Source organism: Alligator mississippiensis, chromosome 6, assembly GCF_030867095.1.
Source record: "Alligator mississippiensis isolate rAllMis1 chromosome 6, rAllMis1, whole genome shotgun sequence".
NCBI lineage: Eukaryota > Metazoa > Chordata > Crocodylia > Alligatoridae > Alligator > Alligator mississippiensis.
The window spans coordinates 56973276-56994793 of NC_081829.1; the positions used below are offsets into that span (position 1 = coordinate 56973276).

Consider the following 21518-nt stretch of genomic DNA (forward strand, 5'->3'; position numbering starts at 1 on the left):
GGTAAAGTTATTCTTTTACTAAATGACTATCAGCCTCAACTGAAGGATGGGTGTTGATATCTGCTTTGTTGCTTTATTCCAGTGGTGCTCAATCTTTTGGCCTTGTGGGCCACATGAGTGGTGCAGGGCCAGACTGCAAGCTGGTCTGGGCTTCACATGGCAGGATCAGACACCACGCTGCCTCCATATGCCCCTGCACACACCTGGATTAGGCCCTGTACCCCCTCTGCACTGCCCTGTGTGCCCAGTTCAGCTCACAGGGCCATATTTTCTGGCCGGGGGAGGGGTGGGGGGAGAGGTACCCAACAGGTTTGGAAATATTGTGGCAGGGGAGGGGTGACACACTCCCCCAAGCGCTAAATTTTCAGACCTATAGGAAGCCCAGTGGGCTGGATGACATGGTGCTGGGGGCTGGATCTGGCCTGTGGGCTGGGCAGTTGAGTACCCCTGCTTTATTCTGTTCTGCTACAGCTTCATGGAATCTAGGAAATGGATCTTCTTGTCTTTCAAATCTTGTCCTTGTTCCTTTGGTGTGATGAAGTAAGACCCCAGCTATCTACCTTTTTGGGTAGGTCTCTGTTGTGCAGCAGCACCACCCAAGAGGACATCTGAAATGTGACTTGTTTGGGAAACAGCTTTGGTTAGCTAGTTCTGTCCTGAAGCCCAACTCATTAGTAACTCTTCCTGTTTGTCTAAGGCTGGCACTTCACACTGGGAAGTGTGAGCCAATGCAGGTGTCAGTGCGCGGACAGAGGGAAGATGGCTTACAGACCATACTTCATCTCCTAAGCGAAGACCAGGGCATTCTGCTTGGCTCAACAGACCCCTATAAGGGTTTATTAAAGGCACAGAATTGCATATCTAACCCTCAGCAGTGCCCCCTCTGCCAGGCCTTTATATGCTTGCTCCCTCACCAGCCACCCTACCCTTAGCTTGCCTCAAGCCTGGAGCCTTTACCAGAGCACTGAGCTAGAAAGCTATTTGCCAGCACAGAATGTATTCCTGGACTGTGTTGCCTTTGTGCCAGCCTCACCGGTGTAAAAGGGTGATAGGGGAGGGCCTAGTATATTTGATCACAGTTTTTCAGACAGTCTGCTTGTATATGAGGCCCACAAAGGGGATAATCAGTTCCTAGGAGTAGCCAGATAGCAGTGTCCAAACCCCAAGACATGACTAGTCAGTGACCAGTCAGTTTGATCTGCAATATATTTAGCTTTTGTTTTCCTTGGTGAAACATTCTGTAGGGTCAATGAGCTTCAGCTTTAATAGAGGAGTATAATAAAACACTTAAAGCAACATTAGAACATTCAAGGATATCACTACTTACGTGGATTGTCAAGACTGTGGTTCCCACGGTGACATTCTCAAACAGACTGACGTTATATAGGACTTGGCTGAAAATGGGGCGGTTGTCATTCTCATTGATGAGGTTAATCTTCACTCGTGCAAAGCCAACATGATCTGGCACGCTCTCGTTAGCAAACAGCTGAGCAGAAACAGGAGGAAAACATCAGAATTGGAGGCTTCATTTGTACACCATTTTTTTTTTTTTTTAATGGGAAAAGCATCAACTCTCTCATGATCTCCTTTGGTGCACTGTTAATGCAGCAATGTGCCTCTGGCTGGCAGGCCATGAACCCATACTGGAGCCAACTCAGTGTTGAACCCAATGATGGAAGCACTCAAAGAAAAGAGTTCCCATCTTCCCAGGGAACTGTGCCAGTTTACCAGACTGCAAGACCTCAGTTATACAGTATGAGTGAAACATCCTCTCTCAGCCCTTTGTGGGTTCTGACTAGCCACAAACACCAAACCTCCTTCTGGCAATCCTCAGACTATAAGCTCTACTGCTGGCTGGAGTGTGTGTTACTGACTGGAAACCAGGGAACAATAGTATATCGGGGCTAATAATCAGGGGTTCAAAATAATCAGTCGAATACAATAGTACAGTATTGCCATGAATATAGATAGGTTCCTTCAAACATCTGTTCAATGAGCACTATAGCACTTCTGTTGCCTCTAGCTCATTCTTACCTTTTAGGAGGTAGCCAGAGCATGACATATTTAAGCTTCAAGCCCTCAGAGGTCATAGGTTTAGGAGCTGCCACCATTTCTACATCTAACCAGCCAGCTGAATAGGATTTAGATCAAGTGCTGGATTTTGTTTTACACCACACACTGCTTGGGGAAGGCAGGGTTTTATTTATGCTTCTTCACCAGTGTACAAAAGCCCTTCTCTGCCAGGGCTAATAGCAACAGGAGTTGCTGGCATGATTATGGAGCTGTTTTGCCTTCCAGAATTTACAGCTTACCCAGAGAGCGGGATAAAGCTTGAGCAGGCGGTTGGAAAGAGTGTTGCTGCTTGATAGGTACATTTAAAACAGTTTTATGCTCTATAAAGCTTTTACTGCCCAACAACATGGGGTGGGGAGGGGGGGGATATGTTCTGTAAGCTCTTGCAGCTGAGGCTTTAAATTTTGGAAGACAAGAGGAAGCTCAGAGCAAATATCTTTTATTTTCTTTAATTTTTTTGGCTAAATCCTAGTGCTTTTGAGTCCAGCAACGCTGACTAGAGGCAAGAAATAGAGTGAGCTAACATTACACAAGCTGGCCCCCAGCACTCTGTACCAGTACACTCCATTTCTGACCTTTAGTAAGTCTTATAGTCCAGTCCCAGACCCCTTACCCACAGCTCTGCCACTCCACCTCTGTGCTGTCAAATGGCAGGTTATTTTTAATGTCAGCCAATGTCCATTGCCAACCAGAAGGCTGAAACCATTAAAATCATGTCACAGATAGTAGCGCTTTGAGTAGTCTCCCTAGAGGTGACTAGCTGAAGTAGTGGTATGGACCATAAAGACTGAAGGCCAGGCCATGCTTAAAGGTTTCTTGTCTCTCACCCACTACTCTCTATACAAAATGCCACTTGCTGGTGAACTTTTATTCCTACCTGATAGGTGACATAAGTAAATCATCTCTCATGACAGAATGAGCTTGACACCAAGGAGCCAATGCATTAAGGGTCAGATTAAGGTAATTTGGAACCTAAATCCTATTGAAACCAATGGGAGTTAAATACCTAGAAGTCTTTAAAAATCTGGACCTAACATACTATGTATTCAGTCCCTGGTCCTTCCATCTCTAGGCCCTTTATACCCCCACCCATGCACCTCATATTTGTGAGACATCTTACAGAAAATTCATAGCGAGGAATGGTCTCATAGTCCAGTGGCACTGCAACCCGAACACGAATGTCTGCCTTTCCCTGGATCGAGGTCGGGGAGATGATGAAGTGATTGGAGTTGTTACCAACCAGGTAAACCTCAAAAACACTGTTGGGTCCCTGAGAAAGCAAAGAGAAGCATTAACAATGACAAATGCACAAGGAAAGCTGAACCACCAGCTGAATAGGGGGATATTCTGCTTACGCTAAGTACAGGACTAATCCCCTGGTGGTAAAACCAACAATACAGACAAACAGACAGAGAAAGTAAATGTAATCAACAAACATCTAGATATTCTGTGCCTGTCAGTACCTAGCCCAATGGCTCCTTGATCTATGACTGGGGTTTTTAGGCATTTCAATATTCTGAATAGTAATAATGTTTGACCAATTTCATTGTATATATCCATGGCACGGAGTATATGTTTGACCAGTGTACACTTGCCCATATTGCAGAATATATAAAGGAAATGATGGAAGCTTGCTATAAAGACGCAGGGTAATTTTACATGCAGGTGCCACACTATGGAAAGCACAGCACCCTTGCTTCCCACAGATGTTCCACATGTAGTTGGAGACGTGCTCAGTGTTAAGGAATGCTACCATTCTCCACTGCTTAGCCTCTACCTGTACAGACCAGCCCTGTACAGTACATACCATCCCAGTGTGACTCTGCATTACCAGTCCTATTTTGTCACATGAAGATGGGTGGCAGCCTACCAATGAAAACAGTGTCCTCACAGCAAATGTCCAGAAGGTGCCTGGTGTGCTGCTTGCGGACTGAATATATTATTATAATGTTGGGCTCAAGCAAAACCTATGTACAGTATGTCTAAGCATGCCACCACAAGTCAAGTACACAGATGGTCTGTGTCCAACAAATAGCCTGCATACTGAAACTGTAGATGGTATCTGCTGAGCTGTCACCCTACACATATCCAGCACTCAGCTTTTAAGCCAAACCAATCCACTCTGCAGCCTGCCCAACACTGACGTATCCCTCAACCTCCAGAAGCCCACTAATAATTTTAAACAATTCTGAGAGACAAAGTTGTGCTTTTCTACAGCACACCTTAAACCAGAGACCCAAATGCTCCTCTTCTCACCCAGGCCTTTTTTGTGGCAAGAAGAGGCCTCCTCCCAAATGCTGACAGAGACAGTTTAGGACCTTCATACCAAGTGTCAAGTTCCTTCCCAAAATGCAGCCCAGCCGAGCACATTAAAATAAAGTTCAGAAACTGCCACAGCCGAATTTCCAATTTTCCTCTGAATAGACTCCATCCTGTTAGAAGGAGGGACCAATTAAATGCACGAAGGGGCACTAATAGCAAAACCTGCCTGAGCGTGACAGCTGAGAGCAAGTGACACAGCCAAAGAATCCCCTCTCTCTTTCCCCCTCCCACCCACCAAAGAAAACAACAAAGACCCCACCACGTTGCAAAGGGAGGGAGAGCTATACATTCCTGACACAGAGGACCAGAGAAGTACGTGGCACTTCACAGAAATTAAGAAGCCAGTACTCTAAATGACACAAACCAATAAGATTGTGCCAAACGATTGGGAGTGAACATAGCAATAAAGACAACAAAGGGTCCCTGGTCGTGGGAAAGCTATGATTACAAGTTACAATCAGTCCTTCACTTACGACTTTTCAAGTTACGACAAACGGCACTTACGACATTTGTAAACTGACACCCTGTTTCGAGGTTCCCACACCAGTTCCACCTTTATGACAAGGCTGAACTCCTCAACGAGTTCTTTGCCTCAGTGTTCCTAAGCGAGGGGCACGACAAGTCTCTCACTGGGGTTGTAGAGAGGCAGCAGCAAGGCGCCAGACTTCCATGCGTAGACCCTGAGATGGTGCAGAGTCACTTGGAAGAACTGGATGCCTTTAAGTCGGCAGGCCCGGATGAGCTCCATCCGAGGGTGCTGAAGGCACTGGCTGACATCACTGCAGAGCCACTGGCGGGAATATTCGAACGCTCGTGGCGCACGGGCCAAGTCCCGGAGGACTGGAAAAGGGCCAACGTGTCCCCATTTTCAAAAAGGGGAGGAAGGAGGACCCGGGCAACTATAGGCCAGTCAGTCTCACCTCCATCCTTGGCAAAGTCTTTGAAAAAATTATCAAGGCTCACATTTGTGAGAGCCCAGCAGGACAAATTATGCTGAGGGGAAACCAGCACGGGTTCGTGGCAGGCAGATCATGCCTGACCAATCTAGTCTCTTTTTATGACCAGGTTATGAAATGCCTGGACACAGGAGGAGGGGTGGACGTCATATACTTAGACTTCAGGAAAGCCTTCGATACGGTATCCCACCCCATACTGGTGAACAAGTTAAGAGGCTGCGACTTGGATGACTACACAGTCCGCTGGGTGGCGAATTGGCTGGAGGGTCGCACCCAGAGAGTCGTGGTGGATGGGTCAGTTTCGACCTGAAAGGGTGTGGGCAGTGGGGTCCCGCAGGGCTCGGTCCTTGGACCGATACTCTTTAATGCCTTCATCAGTGACTTGGACGAGGGAGTGAAATGTATTCTGTCCAAGTTTGCAGATGACACAAAGCTATGGGGAGATGTGGACACGCCGGAGGGCAGGGAACAGCTGCAGGCAGACCTGGACAGGTTGGACAAGTGGGCAGAAAACAACAGAATGCAGTTCAACAAGGAGAAATGCAAAGTGCTGCACCTAGGGAGGAAAAATGTCCAGCACACCTACAGCCTAGGGAATGACCTGCTGGGTGGCACAGAGGTGGAAAGGGATCTTGGAGTCCTAGTGGACTCCAAGATGAACATGAGTCGGCAGTGTGACGAAGCCATCAAAAAAGCCAATGGCACTTTATCGTGCATCAGCAGATGCATGACGAATAGGTCCAAGGAGGTGATACTTCCCCTCTATCGGGCGCTGGTCAGACGGCAGTTGGAGTACTGCGTGCAATTCTGGGCGCCACACTTCAATAGGGATGCGGATAACCTGGAGAGGGTCCAGAGAAGGGCAACTCGTACGGTCAAGGGCCTGCAGACCAAGCCCTACGAGGAGAGACTAGAGAAACTGGACCTTTTCAGCCTCCGCAAGAGAAGGTTGAGAGGCGACCTTGTGGCTGCCTATAAGTTCATTACGGGGGCACAGAAGGGAATTGGTGAGTATTTATTCACCAAGGCGCCCCCGGGGGTTACAAGAAACAATGGCCACAAGCTAGCAGACAGCAGATTTAGATTGGACATTAGGAAGAACTTCTTCACAGTTCGAGTGGCCAAGGTCTGGAACGGGCTCCCAAGGGAGGTGGTGCTCTCCCCTACCCTGGGGGTCTTCAAGAGGAGGTTAGATGAGTATCTAGCTGGGGTCATCTAGACCTAGCACTCTTTCCTGCTTATGCAGGGGGTCAGACTCGATGATCTATTGAGGTCCCTTCTGATCCTAACATCTATGAATCTATGAACATTTAACTGAAACATTTCCCACCAACCCTATTGTCAGCTCTCAGTAAAACGTGAGCATGGTCAATCTCATCTTATGCTTTTATTGACTGTACTGAATCCCACAGGAAGTTCTACAAGGTGTCTGTTAACCATGAGCTTTATGTTTGCTCCTCTTTATCAAGGTAGGGTGGAATGGGAGATGGGTTAAAGGAAGGAACCAAATCAGACACTGATTTTTGCAGTATGAGAGGCTGGCATCAAACATGATTTGTTTGGATTCTTCTGTTTCTTTGTGTATGCAGCTCACAAAACACTCATAGAAATTTCTCTCTCTTTTTCCACTTTCCATATACTTCACAGAGCAGCAAAAAAGGGGCACTAACCCAATTTTAAAAAACAATTCCTTTGCAGGTCACCTTTAACTAGGAGCACTTGTCCTGTTTCTCTCACTTCCTGGATCAGTGCCAGTAGGGTTCTTTTTCCATTTCTCCATTAACTTTTCAATCCAGCCTTAATGTAGGAATTTAATTCACAATCCCCTCTGCTTGTCTTCCTTTAACCCTTCAGCATCCCAAGAGCAGATAGCATATGCCCAGCAAACTAACATAACACATGACTCTATACCACTGTGAATGCACCTTCTCATATACTTGTTACTAAAATCCAGTGGGTACGCCGTCCAGTATACTGGGGGGAAAGGGATGAGGATGAATTTACATTATGAAATAAATATGTTAACAACAATGATAATCAATTTCTAGATTGTGCTGCATTTAAGAATGCTACAACAAGTAAGTGAATACACTGCCAGATATTTGGAAATGCTCGAAGAGTGTCTGTTATAAAAGTGTGACTCATCTCCACACAGTTGGTAGACGCCTACTCAGTTTTCACTATTTGGGACATCCTGGACATTGGTTTTGAACTCTATCTTGTAAGCCAGAGCAGGTGGGTTTTTGGGTTTGGGTTTTTTTGTTTTTTGTTTTTTGTTTTTTTTATAATAAAGCTGTAAAGAAGGAATTTCTCCTTCAGATGAGATAAGTGGCATGCCACTTTAAAGCCTCTGTATTAGAACACATTCATTCTTAATACTCTTGAGCAAAGGTTCATACTTTCAGTGCAAAGAGAGATTACCAACTGGGAGTAATGGCCATTATTTGCAAACACCAGCATGACTCATAACAGATGACCAGATTTTAATAGCCTTCTTTATGCTTAATAGGCAACACCTTCAAGTAATGCTATTTGTGGAGACAAGTACCATCAGCATGAGCCAAGATATCAGATTCAGGTTCACAACAGGGATATTTTTAACAACAGCCCTTCACTTACACAGCGAAAATTTAGAGTTTGATTGTTTTAAATTTACTTCATTTATTGACAATTTTCTGATGTTTCGCAGCATGACATGTGAGCACCTCTGAGCAAGCCATTCTAGAGTTTGCAGTGTCCTTTGCTGAGAGCACCCAGTTCCATGTCTTTCATTTTCTCTTCTAAGCTGTCACCTTAATAACAGTGGAGTCTTATGTATTTGGGACAGTGACACAGAAAGCCTTTTCCTTGCACCTTGCTGGAGTCTCTCTTGGTATCTTGTAGGATCAATTGTTGTGTGTGAAAGAGCCTTTCAGCGTGGTAAGAGGATGTGGATTTTCTTGGAACTGAAGAGGAGTGCTTTCATTTGGGCATAAGATAAGGGTGAACATCAAAAGAAACTCTAGTCTTTGTGGAAAAGAACTGGCTGGATTAATTCCTCTCCAGCTGGGAAAAAAGATCAGCCTGTTGATATCTGCAGTCCCTAATTACCAACTACTCTAGTACCTCAGTCGTCCCATGTGAAGTCTTGAAAACTGGAATTCATCTGCCCGTTGGGAGAGTTGCTTTAATTTTTCATGTATATATTTATTCTGTTATTTATTTTCTGTTTCTGCCCCATGCTGTTTTCTTTGCTTCTAGGAACAGGAGCCTCTGAACCTCCTGCAGATGGCTGAAAGCAAATCTGAATATTCAAATTGTTATCAGCTGTCCTCCAGAAAGGGCTGGCTTAGACTGGATCACAACTGTCTCCCCATCCCCTCCCCAATGCACCGCCCCACAGGTAAATGATCTGGGGAAGAGATTTTTTTTGAATAGTGTTTTGAAAAAAAAAAAAATGTTCCCTTTCCTCACCTCTCCTATTTCAAAAAGAAAGAGAAGATCCATGGCATATGAGAAGAGAAGCAGGAAAAAACCAGTGTTTTGATAGAGTATGTAAATATTTTCTAATACAAAAGAGAGTTTACAACTGAAACTAGCCTGACCAGACTCTTATTTAGGCTATATAAGATTGGCAAAGGATCCTGAGACATTAGAAGCATCAATTGTTTGCAACCTGATATATCTGGGTTCAGCCCATGTCTCTGACTTGTAAGGGATTGCTGCAGAGGCTGCAGTTTCAGTATTATAATGTTGCTGTCTCATACCTATAGTGTTTTGTTTCACAAACTTCACATTATTCTTTAGATTGTGTTTCCAACTTATAAATGCTTCAATGTTCTTTCTTTAAAGAGAAGGAAGGCCAGTTGAGAAACAGCAATATAATGATGGACCTGCCTGCAAAGTCCAGTATGTGTTTATGCAATCCTATAATAATAAAGCTGTCCATGACCATCCTATAGAGGAAGTAAACTTTTGCAAAATAAACAAAGGTCAGATACAATTAAATATTTTTAGAAAGCTAGAAAAATGCTGATCAATTTCTAGCTTTATTTTAGAAAGACTGAAACACATCAGTTTCTGCATGTAGTTACTAATACAATTTGAAGAATTACAATTGGTTTAATCTGCAAAGAACTCTGCTCACTATCCACAGGGCAGGGGGCTTTGCTTCTTGTCCTGCTCTAGGAAGGCTATTCCCTTCATATGTTCAATACAATCAAAGGGGCAGGGAATCAATGTCTGTTCCTGGATTGTCTGGTTGATATGCCAACTATTCACAGAAAATGAGTTCATTCTCCATGCTCCTCCTGACAAGGCAAGTCAGTGCCTGCAACAAAATAACCTTATAAACTTCCTTCTTGAACCTCAGACTTGAGCCCATCTCCAGCTGACTATTCACTGGGGCCTAGGAACTTCGTAAGAAATAAGGGGCTGCAGTGGCTGTTGCTGCTACTAAACAACCTCTCTGCATAGATAACGGAGTCCAAGCCTACCTGTGGAGGTTAAATTAAGTGTATGGGTAGCTTCAGCAGGGAATATGATTCTTATGAGTTTTGAATAGATGCCCCATTGTACTCAAGGAGTTTCATAAGGGTCTTACCCTATATACTTCATGCAACAACCACAGGCATCCAGATTCCTGCCAAAAAATATCCCGCTTGGCATGTGCGCAGGGTTAATTATAACAGGACTGTGGTGGACTGACAGAATCATGAGTTCCAGAGTCAGAACAACCTTTATGAAGAACATCCTTACAGCAAACCCCCACTCTCCATTTGACTGCAAGGGGATACCTTGAGCACTGCTTCTGACTACCACTGCTTGAGTATGGTCTGAGGAAAGGCAATTCAAAGCACTTTGGGCATCACAAGACATGGAACAATCTACTGGCCTTGTCATTCTGGAGACTTTGCACCAAATCTAGGTGTAAGACTTACTTGGTATGCTAGTCATTTTCATTTAGTCATTCCTTTGGTCCCCAGGTGTGCAATTCAGATTCCCTGGTCCATTTGTATACAAGGTGTATATGTCACTCTAAAAGTCCAGCTGAGAACAAGGGAGGGGGTATAACCATCCCAATGGCCTCTGAATCTGACCTTTGGGTACAAATTTACAGGCTTAGTTCACAAGGGCTAAGTACAGACAGTCAAAAAGTCTGAGGCTGAATCGATTCAGTCTTTGCAGATTAGTCTAAAATGCAGAGATTAAATTGACAAATGACTGGAAAGAGATTCAGTTTTGATTCAGGAAATGCAGCCACATGCCTGCAATAGCTCAGGGCAGAAGCCAGGGGACACTAGAGCACACCTCTCTGGCACAGTAACCATTGGCTGTGTGTTTACTTCTTCCTGCTGCCCCCAAGGTTTCTGGGATTTGCAGTCCAGAATCACAACAGTAGGACTCTGCCAGGTTGCTCACCACCTCCTCTTCTTGCTTCCAGGTGCCTCTGGGATTTGTAGTCCAGTTGCAGCCAGCAGTATGTTTAGCAGGGTAGGACAGTTCTGTATCCAAGGAAGTGGGGTTTAACCCACTCTCTGTCCCCAGATCCCATCCAAGGTTTACTGGGGTGGGGCAAGCAGTCCCTGCCTCCCACTCCCCCAACCCATCCCTGCTGGAGCACACTACAGCACACCCCCGGGGTGCAAAGCATGCTGGGATGCTGGGGGACTATGATTTAACTTGAACTAGGAAGGGGTCTGGGACAGAAGTATCAGACTTAACTGATAGCCCAAATCAGTTAAGTCTGATACTACATTCAGCCAGGTTTATCTTAAACCAGTTTTAGCCATTTTGAAACTGGTTTATGTGCACTGAACTTCTGTTCTGTTACAGGTTTAAACCAGTGTCTGATTACTTAAACCAGTTTATGTGTAACTTCTGTCCCTAGTCCAGGAATCCAGCAGCCACCTGCCAGTCACATGACTTGTATTTTGGGCAGGGGAGGGGACTGGGTGGGGGGTTATGGCAGGTTGCATGCTGTTTCCTGCTTGTTTAATTTCCTATCTTTCTAATCTATCGTGCAGAGTGACAGAAAATCAAACTATACAGACTTGCTTTTCTTTATCACTCTATTCGCTGCTTCATTTAATTAAAGCCCAATCAAACACCCAGAGTGACCACACACAGAGCTGAAAAATAAGAAGTCAACCTGCCAGGGAAGAGGAGGCATAGAGGGGCCCATGGCAAACAAGGAATGGATTAGAGGACAATTTAAGACTACTTCATTGCATTAGTGGTGCTTGATTTTCATAACTGTTGATTTTTGTTCCTAACAAAATAGTTGTGATTAGCTTGTGGAAAATCACAGTTGTTCCTAAGAAGGGAAAAGGTAATTTCAGATCAGGCAGCCAAACTATGAGATACTGACATATACATGCATACACAAGCCCTGTAGTAGAACATGAAACTTGCAACAAGTCCCACTTGGGTCAGAGAAAAAATTCTGTTCTATTCATTTAGCCAACTGTTCAGCTACTTCTGGGTAAGTGTCGCAGAGCACTTAGGTGCACTGCTCCTAAGAAGGAAAAAACTGCTAGGGAAAGAGCCCTAGCAGTGAGTGACGATCCCAGCTGCTGGCTGCCAGGGCAAGCAGAGGAGGTCAGCTGACCAGAAGGGGCAGGGCCTGGCTCCCTTATAAAGCCCAGGGGCTGAGGCTAGGCTAGCATTTCCTTGCCAGTGGCCAAGGGGGAAGGAGCTCTCTCAGGGAAGAGAAGGTAAGCCTGACTGAAGAAGCAGTGTCTGATGGCTGAAGGATGGAGTATTCCCTGGTAGGCTGGAATGTTGCTATAGCCGGGCGGCTTCTGTTTAAGTTATAGCCGAGGGGCTTGAGTTTTGTTTGCTGTTTGTTACCAGTGGTTTGGGTGAGGCTATTAGGGGTTGGAGGAGGCCTCATAGGGGACCCACAGCAGCATGGGGACCCCAGCACCAGCAAGGGTGCAGCAGTCAGGGTGCACCGACCCCAGCCTCTGAAAGGGGGCAGCTGAGAGGCCCCAGAGAGAGGGGCATTGATGAGAAGCCCCAGTGTGGGTGTGGCGAGCCAGAGGGGAGGGGGCAGCGCATTGAGAAGCCCCAGTGTGGGTGTGGTAAAGCCCCAGAGAGAAGGGGGCAGCATTGATGAGCACCGTAGAGGGCACAGAGAGAGAGATCGAACAACATCAGTTACATCTGCGAGGCTTGGGGCGTGGTAAAGGGGTGGTTGGAGCCACACATAGCCCATAAGGCTAGGGTGCCCCTGAAGCACCCATTACAGAGCAGGACCCACAAGGGGTCCAGGAATCCATGGGGTCCAGGTATTCAGCGAAATGTCACCAAGAGGGTGTAAAAGGCAGCCTCCCAAATATATATTTCATCATGAAAGATGTGGCGGGTGAGGATCGAGGGTGCCCATTGGGCCAACTTGGCACGGTAAGGGCACTGCCATCCTGTAGGACCCCGTGCCATGACAGTAAGATAACGCCTCTTTTTTTTTTTTTAACAGCACAAGCAAGTGCTATACAACAATTGAGTGTCAGGGGACAAAAGGGAACAAAGAAAGCCATATGCACCTGAAATTCCTGGGACATTTAGGCAGGTAAATTAGTCTCCCACACCAAAATGTGGCCAGGACACTGTAGAAAGTAGCACAGGATCTTTAATAATCATAAACAGGGTAACGATGAAAGTCTTTGTACACCAAGTGAGCTGTCACATCAGGACACAATGTCAGAGCCTCATTTTTTTTGGAAACCAGGGTCATGTCACATTCTTAGCCTTTTCACAGACTCATGATAACGATGAGTCTATCCCAAGCACAGACTACTACAAGGAATGCAATTTCCAGTGAAAGAATAAAATGATGTCCAGTGCTCTCCTACAAATTGCCTGCCCATCTTTACAAGTTTGCCAGGGTTATTTTGATAAAGAGAAAAGTGATAAAAGCACAAGAGTTCCCAAAAGTGAAAATAACTGCCCCGATGTATGATTTTGGTACCTCATGTCCAGGGCTAGGGACAGACATTACACACACACTGGTTTAAGTGATCAGAAAATATTTTAAACCTGTAACAGAACAGATGTTTAGGGCACATAAACCTTTTTCAAACTGGTTTATCTCAAACCAGTTTCAGCCAGGTTGAATGTAGTATCAGACTTCCCTGTTGGCTCAAACGAGTTTATGCAATGTCTGTCCCAGATCCCTTATATCAGGGAAAACCAGGATCCCTGGTTGTCACAAATCTTTCCTTAAACCTTTCCCTCCTCCTCCACAGAACACACCTATTATCCAGAGCAATGCCTCCTGGGTTGATTTGTAGCTTATGTGTGTACACATTTCTGCAGCACTCAGCACTGTATTTCTGTGACTCACAAATACTAATAAGAACTAAATGGCCAGAGCACATTTTGCTGCCTAGTCAAGTTTCCTCACTTTGCCCTCTCCCCTGCCATCCTCCCTCCCTCTACCCAACATACCCCTTCTGTGATTTTTTTTTTTTTCTTCCTGCTCTGCATTCTTGCTCTCTTTAGTCTGATACCTTCCACCTCTTCCTCTCTTCTTTAGAGCTTCCCTGCTCCACCTTCTGTTACAAGAGGTCTTGCCCTCTCCTTCACCACCAAAAAGGCATTTACCTTGGCTCTCCTGCTCACCAGGCCTTGTACCCAAGACAATAAGAGGCCTGGAATGGAGGGCTGAGATGGACCTTGTCTCCTAAAGGCTGAGGTTTTGAGGAGGAATGGTCAGTGCCTGTAGTCAGCTGGCTGTTGTCAGACTAAACAAATATACCATTTTTCAGAATCCCTGAACTTCCCAGAAGGGAATGCTCCCACATCCTGCCCGAGTTGGTTTTACATAATTGTTCACTTCATGCCTCTGCTAGTCCTTCTCTTCATCACTTAAACACCTTTGCCACAACCTCCTGCCTGTTTTAAGTCTCACTCTCCACACTCCTTGCCTTTCTCTCCCTCTCTCCTGTAGGAGTTTTCTTCCCCACTCCCTCCCGCCTTTCCTGCTTTCCCTAGGTTATCTGCTGAATTCCACACACGCTTGCACAGACGGGATCAATCCAAGGCTGACTTGCCTTCAGCTTATCTCTGCTCCAAATGATTGATTTTCCCTCTTTAAGGGTAATTTGCTGGTGAATTCCATGTATTGCAAAAACCCCTGTGAAATCTAATTCAGTCCGATTGGCAGCTGGCACTTTCAGGAAAGAATACTAGAGAGCCGTCAGTTTTCCTTTACAGTTATGTACTGTGTTACATTCATAGCATATGTGTCTGTCATATGCATAAAAATGCTATATGTGATATATACGCAGTTCGTATATTGCACGGAGACACACAGCCACCTGTGTCTTATCAATCTAACATCGTGATATCAGGCACTGCTTTCTGTATTGTATATTTTGTACTGTATTTTTTTTTGTTTTGTTTTTTTTAAGGGTCTACTTACCTTTTCAATAATTTTTATAATGATTTTAAAGTACTAACACACATCTTAATGTAGCTGCAGTGATAGCTGCGAGGTACACTCTTGCTTTCTCTCTTCCCTCCCACCCAGTCAACCATCATCAGGGAATAAAATCAAAGCTAGGACAGATGCATTTGTTTTTCTGTGCACCTGACTGCCTTCAGTTTTACTCAGTCTACACCTGCAGATATCTTGTGATGAGGGCTCTATGAAACACTAAAGAAAATATACTCTGGTGGGAAGAAAGGTGTACAGCTACATAAGGGACACCACAAATATTAACCAGATAGTAGAAATTAATATGTGGAAATTAGTGTTGTAGCTGGCAAACTGAAGCAGGAATGTTAGGCCAAATGTTATGCTCTTTTGAATGTGCTTAAGAATTTCAGTGTTTCTCATCCACAGAATCTTCGCAAAAGTCCCAAGTTATTGTGTCAAAAAACCACCCTAAGAGAAATGTTTAAGTCAAATAAACCCTGTAGAAAATACTAGACATAAAGATTGCGTTGGCTTCTGACAATTATTATTGCCACTAGATAGAACATGCCTTTTCTCCTCAGGTCAGACTCTTGCCAGTTCTTCTTGTTTCTCTCTCGCAGTATTTAAAAAAAAAAAAAAACACAACAAAACAAAACAAAAAAACAACCCCCCCCCAAACCTGCCAAAGCCTTAGTTCAAACTATAGTCCCCTGTATACCTTCTCTCTGCCTCCCTTGATTGCACTTACTCCTTTACTTAACCTATCAAGCATTCAGCATCTAAAATAATCAATTGCCTTCCTGTCTTTTCCCACAAGTTCAAACTGCTTGTCTTCCTTTCTCTCAGTCCTGCCCTACCAATCTCTTTGCTCATCCCTTGGGCTTTACTCTCTTCTGTTTCTGTCCCTCTCTCACTTGTTCACACTGCTCCCTACATTGGGATCAGCATCACAATTTCTGTCTGTCAAATGCCCTCATTCTCCTCCTCAAAAGCTTTTGCTTCCCTTTCCTTTGCACTGCTTCTGCACTGTGTTCTCATACTTTTTCTGTCCTCCTACCTCAACCTCTTTTTTTTAAATTCCAGAATTTTGAATTCTGTTTTTCTTACTCCATCCCATAATCTTTAACCCTCATCACTCTTTTTTTTTCTATCCCCTTCCTTTCTTCTGTTATCTTTGTTTCCTGTTTGTCTAATTTAGTGTCTAATTTCTTTTGGGCCATGGCCTTGTCCTTTTTTAATCTTCGTAAAGCATCATGCAAAATCTTGGGGCTAGACAGTGAAAATACAGTACAAAAAGTTGTCCCTCATTGCCATCTTCAGGAGGAGTATGCTGGCTCAACAGCCCTGTAAATCAACTGGAGCTTCATCCATACAGAGGGATTCCTGGTCTCAAAATAGAAACAAACCTTTCTGTAATGATTCGTATTAGGCCTGAATCTCCTTTCTCTCAAGCAGGATTTACTCCTTTGGGGAGTCACTCTTGGCCTATAACAGTGTAAGCAGGGGGAGAATCAAGCCTGAGTAGTATATTTTATGTATACATGATCAAGTTTTGGAAAGTGTCAGGTTCAATCTTGATGCAATATACATAATGAATATATTTCAAAGTCTTCATCAGAGGCTCTGAAGCAGCTGTACAAAGGTGTTCAAGTATATCACTCCCCATTTCACAAATACGGCTGAGCTTCTCTAACTTTTTCCCACATCCTCAAAAGACCTGATCACATGCAAAGACTCCCACTCAATCTAATGTGCTTTGGATCAAGCTCTTAGTCAGAAATAAAACCCACACTGTCTCCTGGCACTTAAGCACCTGCTCTAACTGTTTGAGCACACTGGTTGCTGCACAGCTTTAAGATAAACTTGTGCTAGCAGTAGAAAAACGAAAGGAACCAAATGAATTGAGAAAGCCCAGGTAGGTTTTACCATATCTGGTTATCTCTTACTAACTAATCTTAAAGAAGGAAAAAAATCAATTGATCTTATGGGCAGAGGCTGAGCCAGTCTCCTACCAGAATCACATCTGACGCCAATCTTGTTTTGTCCTGTTTCACACAGGGAAAACAGGCAAATGTTGTTTATGCTACAGGACAGTGCCCTGAATTCAAATTGGAGTTCATCCTTGATTTTTCTGAACATATATTAATATCAGCACTCCTCTTCATGATTCTCACACTTAACCGTGATCCCTTTGCTCCTACATTTTGTATAATTCATTCCAAAATGCTGAAACAACCTTCTCATTTTACCCATTCAAATCTTTCTGCCCAAGTGGGTGGAGGGAGGGATATTAAAATTCAGCAGGAAGTGAAAGTGAGTAACAATCACTTCACAGCTGAACTCAAAACAGAACAACAAAGGTAAGATATTTCTTGTATTATGACTATTCAGTACTACAAATACTTGCTGTTGTCTCTCTGTTGACATTTTCATGCTGCCTCAAACCAACTTCTGATTAAATACAACACACTGGGGGTTACTGAATGCACTAAATTTGTGTGTACTAAACCACACAGCAGTGTAAACAAATAGGTAGTTCAATTTGCTATTGTCTTATATTTATTCATCATTTCTTATTTCCAAGTAAAGATATGGATTATGTGGATGAGCACACAGTTGTACAAAAATACAACTGGATCTGACTTGCAGAAAAATGTATTAAACAATAAGACTTTTTGGGCATCTCCAGCAGTGGAAGGGGGGTGCTTTAATTAGAGTGGTTCTGAGAGATGATCTAATTAAAGCACCTGCAGTGTCACGTGTATTTAGCATCCTGTGCTTCAAAATGGTAGTGGGGGTGCTTTAACTAAAGCTTGTTCAATGAGCTTTAGTTAAAGCACCCCTGCCACCATTTTAAAGTGTGGGGACACTGAATATATGTGATGTGGACTCAGTTAATTGAGTCTGCTTTGATATGTGCCAATTAGCATGTTTTGGAACAGATGTCCAGCATGTGTATAGGTGCCCTTTGAGCTTAACTGTATTCAGTTCTGAGAAACAAGGGGTAGATTTTCAAATAACAGGTTGAAGCTTATCACATACTGGGGTCTTAGGGGTGGCTGTGACGCTCCCTGGAAGCTCTGTGACTGTGCCCACTCCACCCCTAGGGAACCTTCTTGTCTCACCTGCCATGCCTTGATGGATGATTTTCAAGAAGGGGAGGAAGGAGGACCCGGGCAACTATAGGCCAGTCAGTCTCACCTCCATCCTTGGCAAAGTCTATGAAAAATTATCAAGGCTCACATTTGCGAGAGCCCAGCAGGAAAAATTATGCTGAGGGGAAACCAGCACGGGTTCGTAGCAGGCAGATCATGCCTGACTAATCTTCTATCTTTTTATGACCAGGTTACGAAATGCCTGGACACAGGAGGAGGGGCGGATGTCGTATACTTAGACTTCAGGAAGGCCTTCGATACGGTATCCCACCCCATACTGGTGAACAAGTTAAGAGGCTGCGACTTGGATGACTACACAGTCCGCTGGGTGGCGAATTGGATAGAGGGTCGTACCCAGAGAGTCATAGTGGATGGGTCGGTTTCGACCTGAAAGGGTGTGGGCAGTGGGGTCCTGCAGGGCTCGGTCCTTGGACTGATTCTCTTTAATGTCTTCATCAGTGACTTGGACGAGGGAGTGAAGTGTACTCTGTCCAAGTTTGCAGATGACACAAAGCTATGGGGAGAAGTGGATATGCCGGAGGGCACGGAACAGCTACAAGCAGACCTGGACAGGTTGGACAAGTGGGCAGAAAACAACAGAATGCAGTTCAACAAGGAGAAATGCAAAGTGCTGCACCTAGGGAGGAAAAATGTCCAGCATACCTACTGCCTAGGAAATGACCTGCTTGGAGGCACGGAAGTGGAAAGGGATCTTGGAGTCCTAGTGGACTCCAAGATGAACATGAGTCGGCAGTGTGACGAAGCCATCAGAAAAGCCAATGGCACTTTATCGTGCATCAGCAGATGCATGATGAATAGATCCAAAGAGGTGATACTCCCCCTCTATCGGGCACAGGTCAGACTGCAGTTGGAGTACTGCGTGCAATTCTGGGCACCGCACTTCAAGAGGGATGCGGATAACCTGGAGAGGGTCCAGAGAAGGGCCACTCATATGGTTAAGGGCCTGCAGACCAAGCCCTACGAGGAGAGACTAGAGAACCTGGACCTTTTCAGCCTCTGCAAGAGAAGGTTGAGAGGCGACCTTGTGGCTGCCTATAAGTTCATCACGGGGGCACAGAAGGGAATTGGTGAGGTTTTATTCACCAAGGCGCCCCCGGGGGTTACAAGAAATAATGGCGACAAGCTAGCAGAGAGCAGCTTTAGACTGGACATTAGGAAGAACTTCTTCACAGTTCGAGTGGCCAAGGTCTGGGACGGGCTCCCAAGGGAGGTGGTGCTCTCCCCTACCCTGGGGGTCTTCAAGAGGAGGTTGGATATCCATCTAGCTGGGGTCATCTAGACCCAGCACTCTTTCCTGCCTATGCAGGGGGTTGGACTCGATGATCTATTGAGGTCCCTTCCGACCCTAACATCTATGAATCTATGAAATATGATAAAAAGAGGGAGACTGGCCTGATCTTATTCTAATGACCACCCAGATTGTGGTCATGGACTTATGGGCTAATTGCATGGCTCCATATCTTCCCTACACCGTGTCCCATGCCATCCTTCCAGATGTTCAACTTATTGCTGATACAGCTCCTCACTGGGCCTTCTGAGCCCTCAGCCTGTCAGCCCCACTCTGGTTCCTCAGACCCCTCTGTCTCTCTGCACCACCCCTTCCTGCACTGCCAGATCTCTTGGCCTCCCTCTTGGTCCCCCTCAGCCTGCTGGCCTCACTCCAGTTGCCAGACCCCTCAGTCTCTTCTCCAGCCCCTCTCTGGGCCCTCACACCCCTCGGTCTCACCCAACCAGTCACTGGGCTACTAGGCCCTTTGATTTCTCTCTCAACCCCTCTCCAGGCTGTCAACCCCCTTCTTGGTTCCTTGTCCTGGACCCTGTTGTTTCTTCATTTCCCAGCCACTCTCCAGGCCCTCAGAACCATCTGGCCCTGCAGTTTACTCTCTGACCCCTCACTGGGCCACTGGACCCCTCTGGTCCCAACCTACTACTCATTGGGCCTCACTATAGGCCCTCAGGCCCCTTGTTGGGCCTCACAACTCATGGCGATGGACCCCTCTGGTCCTACCCTTTATTTCCCAGCCCCTCACTGGGCCTCTGGACCCACATGATCCCAATTTTCACCAGATCCTCACTGGGCCTCTATACTCCCATGGTCCCAATCTTCCACAGTGAGTGCTTTTCTGTTGGGGTGTGCTCCCCTAGTCTTCCTTCTCCACAGCGTCACCCACAAGGAAGTGGAAGCCGAGGCTTCCTGGCACTCCATTCTTGCCTTTCCCTGGAGTGGCCCATGCATGGCAATTCATGGAGGCTGCCCCACCACATCAACCAACTCTACTAGGATGCAGTTTTACGTCTTACCCAGGACCAGTCTCCAAACCGTCCTGGTTTTGCTTGCCCCTCTCTGAGCTCCTCCTAGATATCCAGTGTCCCTCCTGGGCTGCTAACCACTGGGCCCATGGCTCTATCTTGCATCCAAGTTCTCCATTTCTGGCCCCCAACTCATTCTCAGACCCCTACCAGCCATCATCCTGGGCCACACGCCCCTCCGTCTTGGCTGTGGCCCCACACGGACCTTTGTGCTTCTCCTAGGCCCTGGCCACACCTCCAGGCCAGTTGAGACTCCAGACTCTCCTGGCTCTGGTCATCTCTGCTGTGGGCCTCTCCTGGTCCCTGCACAGGCCAGTCAAGGTTCCCAGGATCAGTCCTTTAGCTGCCAGCCCTCACATCTCCATGGGACCACCCTCTTGGGCCCCTCCATGGGTTACTCTCTCTTTTTCTCTGTGGGTTCAGAGCCTTACCTAGGTCTGGCTACATAGTCTTTTCTTTCTCTGGGCACATCCGGACCCCTCAATAAGCCCCTGTACTCTGCCCTGCTCAGGAGGTTCACCTGGACCCTCCACCAGGTCTCTCAGACCCTCATGCCCCTCAATAGATCCACCAACTCTCAGCCTCTCCTAGGACTCTCCTGCTCTTTCGTGAGGTTCCTGTGCACTCAGATTGTCTCTGTCTCTCAACAGGACCCAGGTACTCAGACCCTCTCTCAGGACTCTCTTGGCCCCTCCACAGGCCCACAGACTTTCAGCCCCCCACCCAGGGCTCACCCCTGCACACTCAGCCCCTCTCTTTTTTGGACTTGACTGGGCTCTCAACAGGGCCCAGGCACTCAGCTCTTCTCTCAGGGCCCCCCTTGTCCCTCAACAGGCCCAAAGACTTTCAGCCCCCTTCTCAGGGCTCTGGACCCCACACTGGGTCCCCAGGAACCTCCTCCATCCCTTCAGTTCCTCCCCAAACCTCTGGATGTCATACTCCTTGCTGGTATTCAGGAGTGGCAGCCTTCCTGCTGGGTGATGTTCCTACACCAGCTCCCGAGATGTTACTGCCAGCCCTACTCTTAAGGTCTGGGTTTGTACCTTGTCTATACCCAGCCCTTCTCCAATCAGAAGACACCCTTGCAATCAGATGACTCCCTTGTTCAGGCTTAGCCTCACCTCCCAGCCCCCTGGGTCAGCCAACTCTGTAATTAGCCCTGACTCCCACCTGCTGGTTGCTCAGCAGACTGCCTGCCACAAAGTACTGGAGGAGATAAATATCTAGATTCTTTTAATATAAAGTTATCTTTGTTCATGCTCTTGATATCAAAGTGGA

At 46.0% G+C, this 21518-nt stretch overlaps 1 protein-coding gene across 2 annotated transcripts in view; it reads right to left on the reverse strand.

The window, feature by feature from the left end:
* Window positions 1–21518, reverse strand: part of CDH23 (cadherin related 23) — a 565943-nt gene that overhangs the window by 231538 nt on the left and 312887 nt on the right. For both annotated transcript variants that reach the window (XM_059729899.1, XM_059729898.1), the window contains exons 12-13: window positions 3194–3343; window positions 1328–1486 (exon numbers count right to left, since the gene is read on the reverse strand). In XM_059729899.1, coding sequence (XP_059585882.1) covers window positions 1328–1486; window positions 3194–3343 — 309 coding nt within the window. The remainder of the gene's footprint in view (window positions 1–1327; window positions 1487–3193; window positions 3344–21518) is intronic.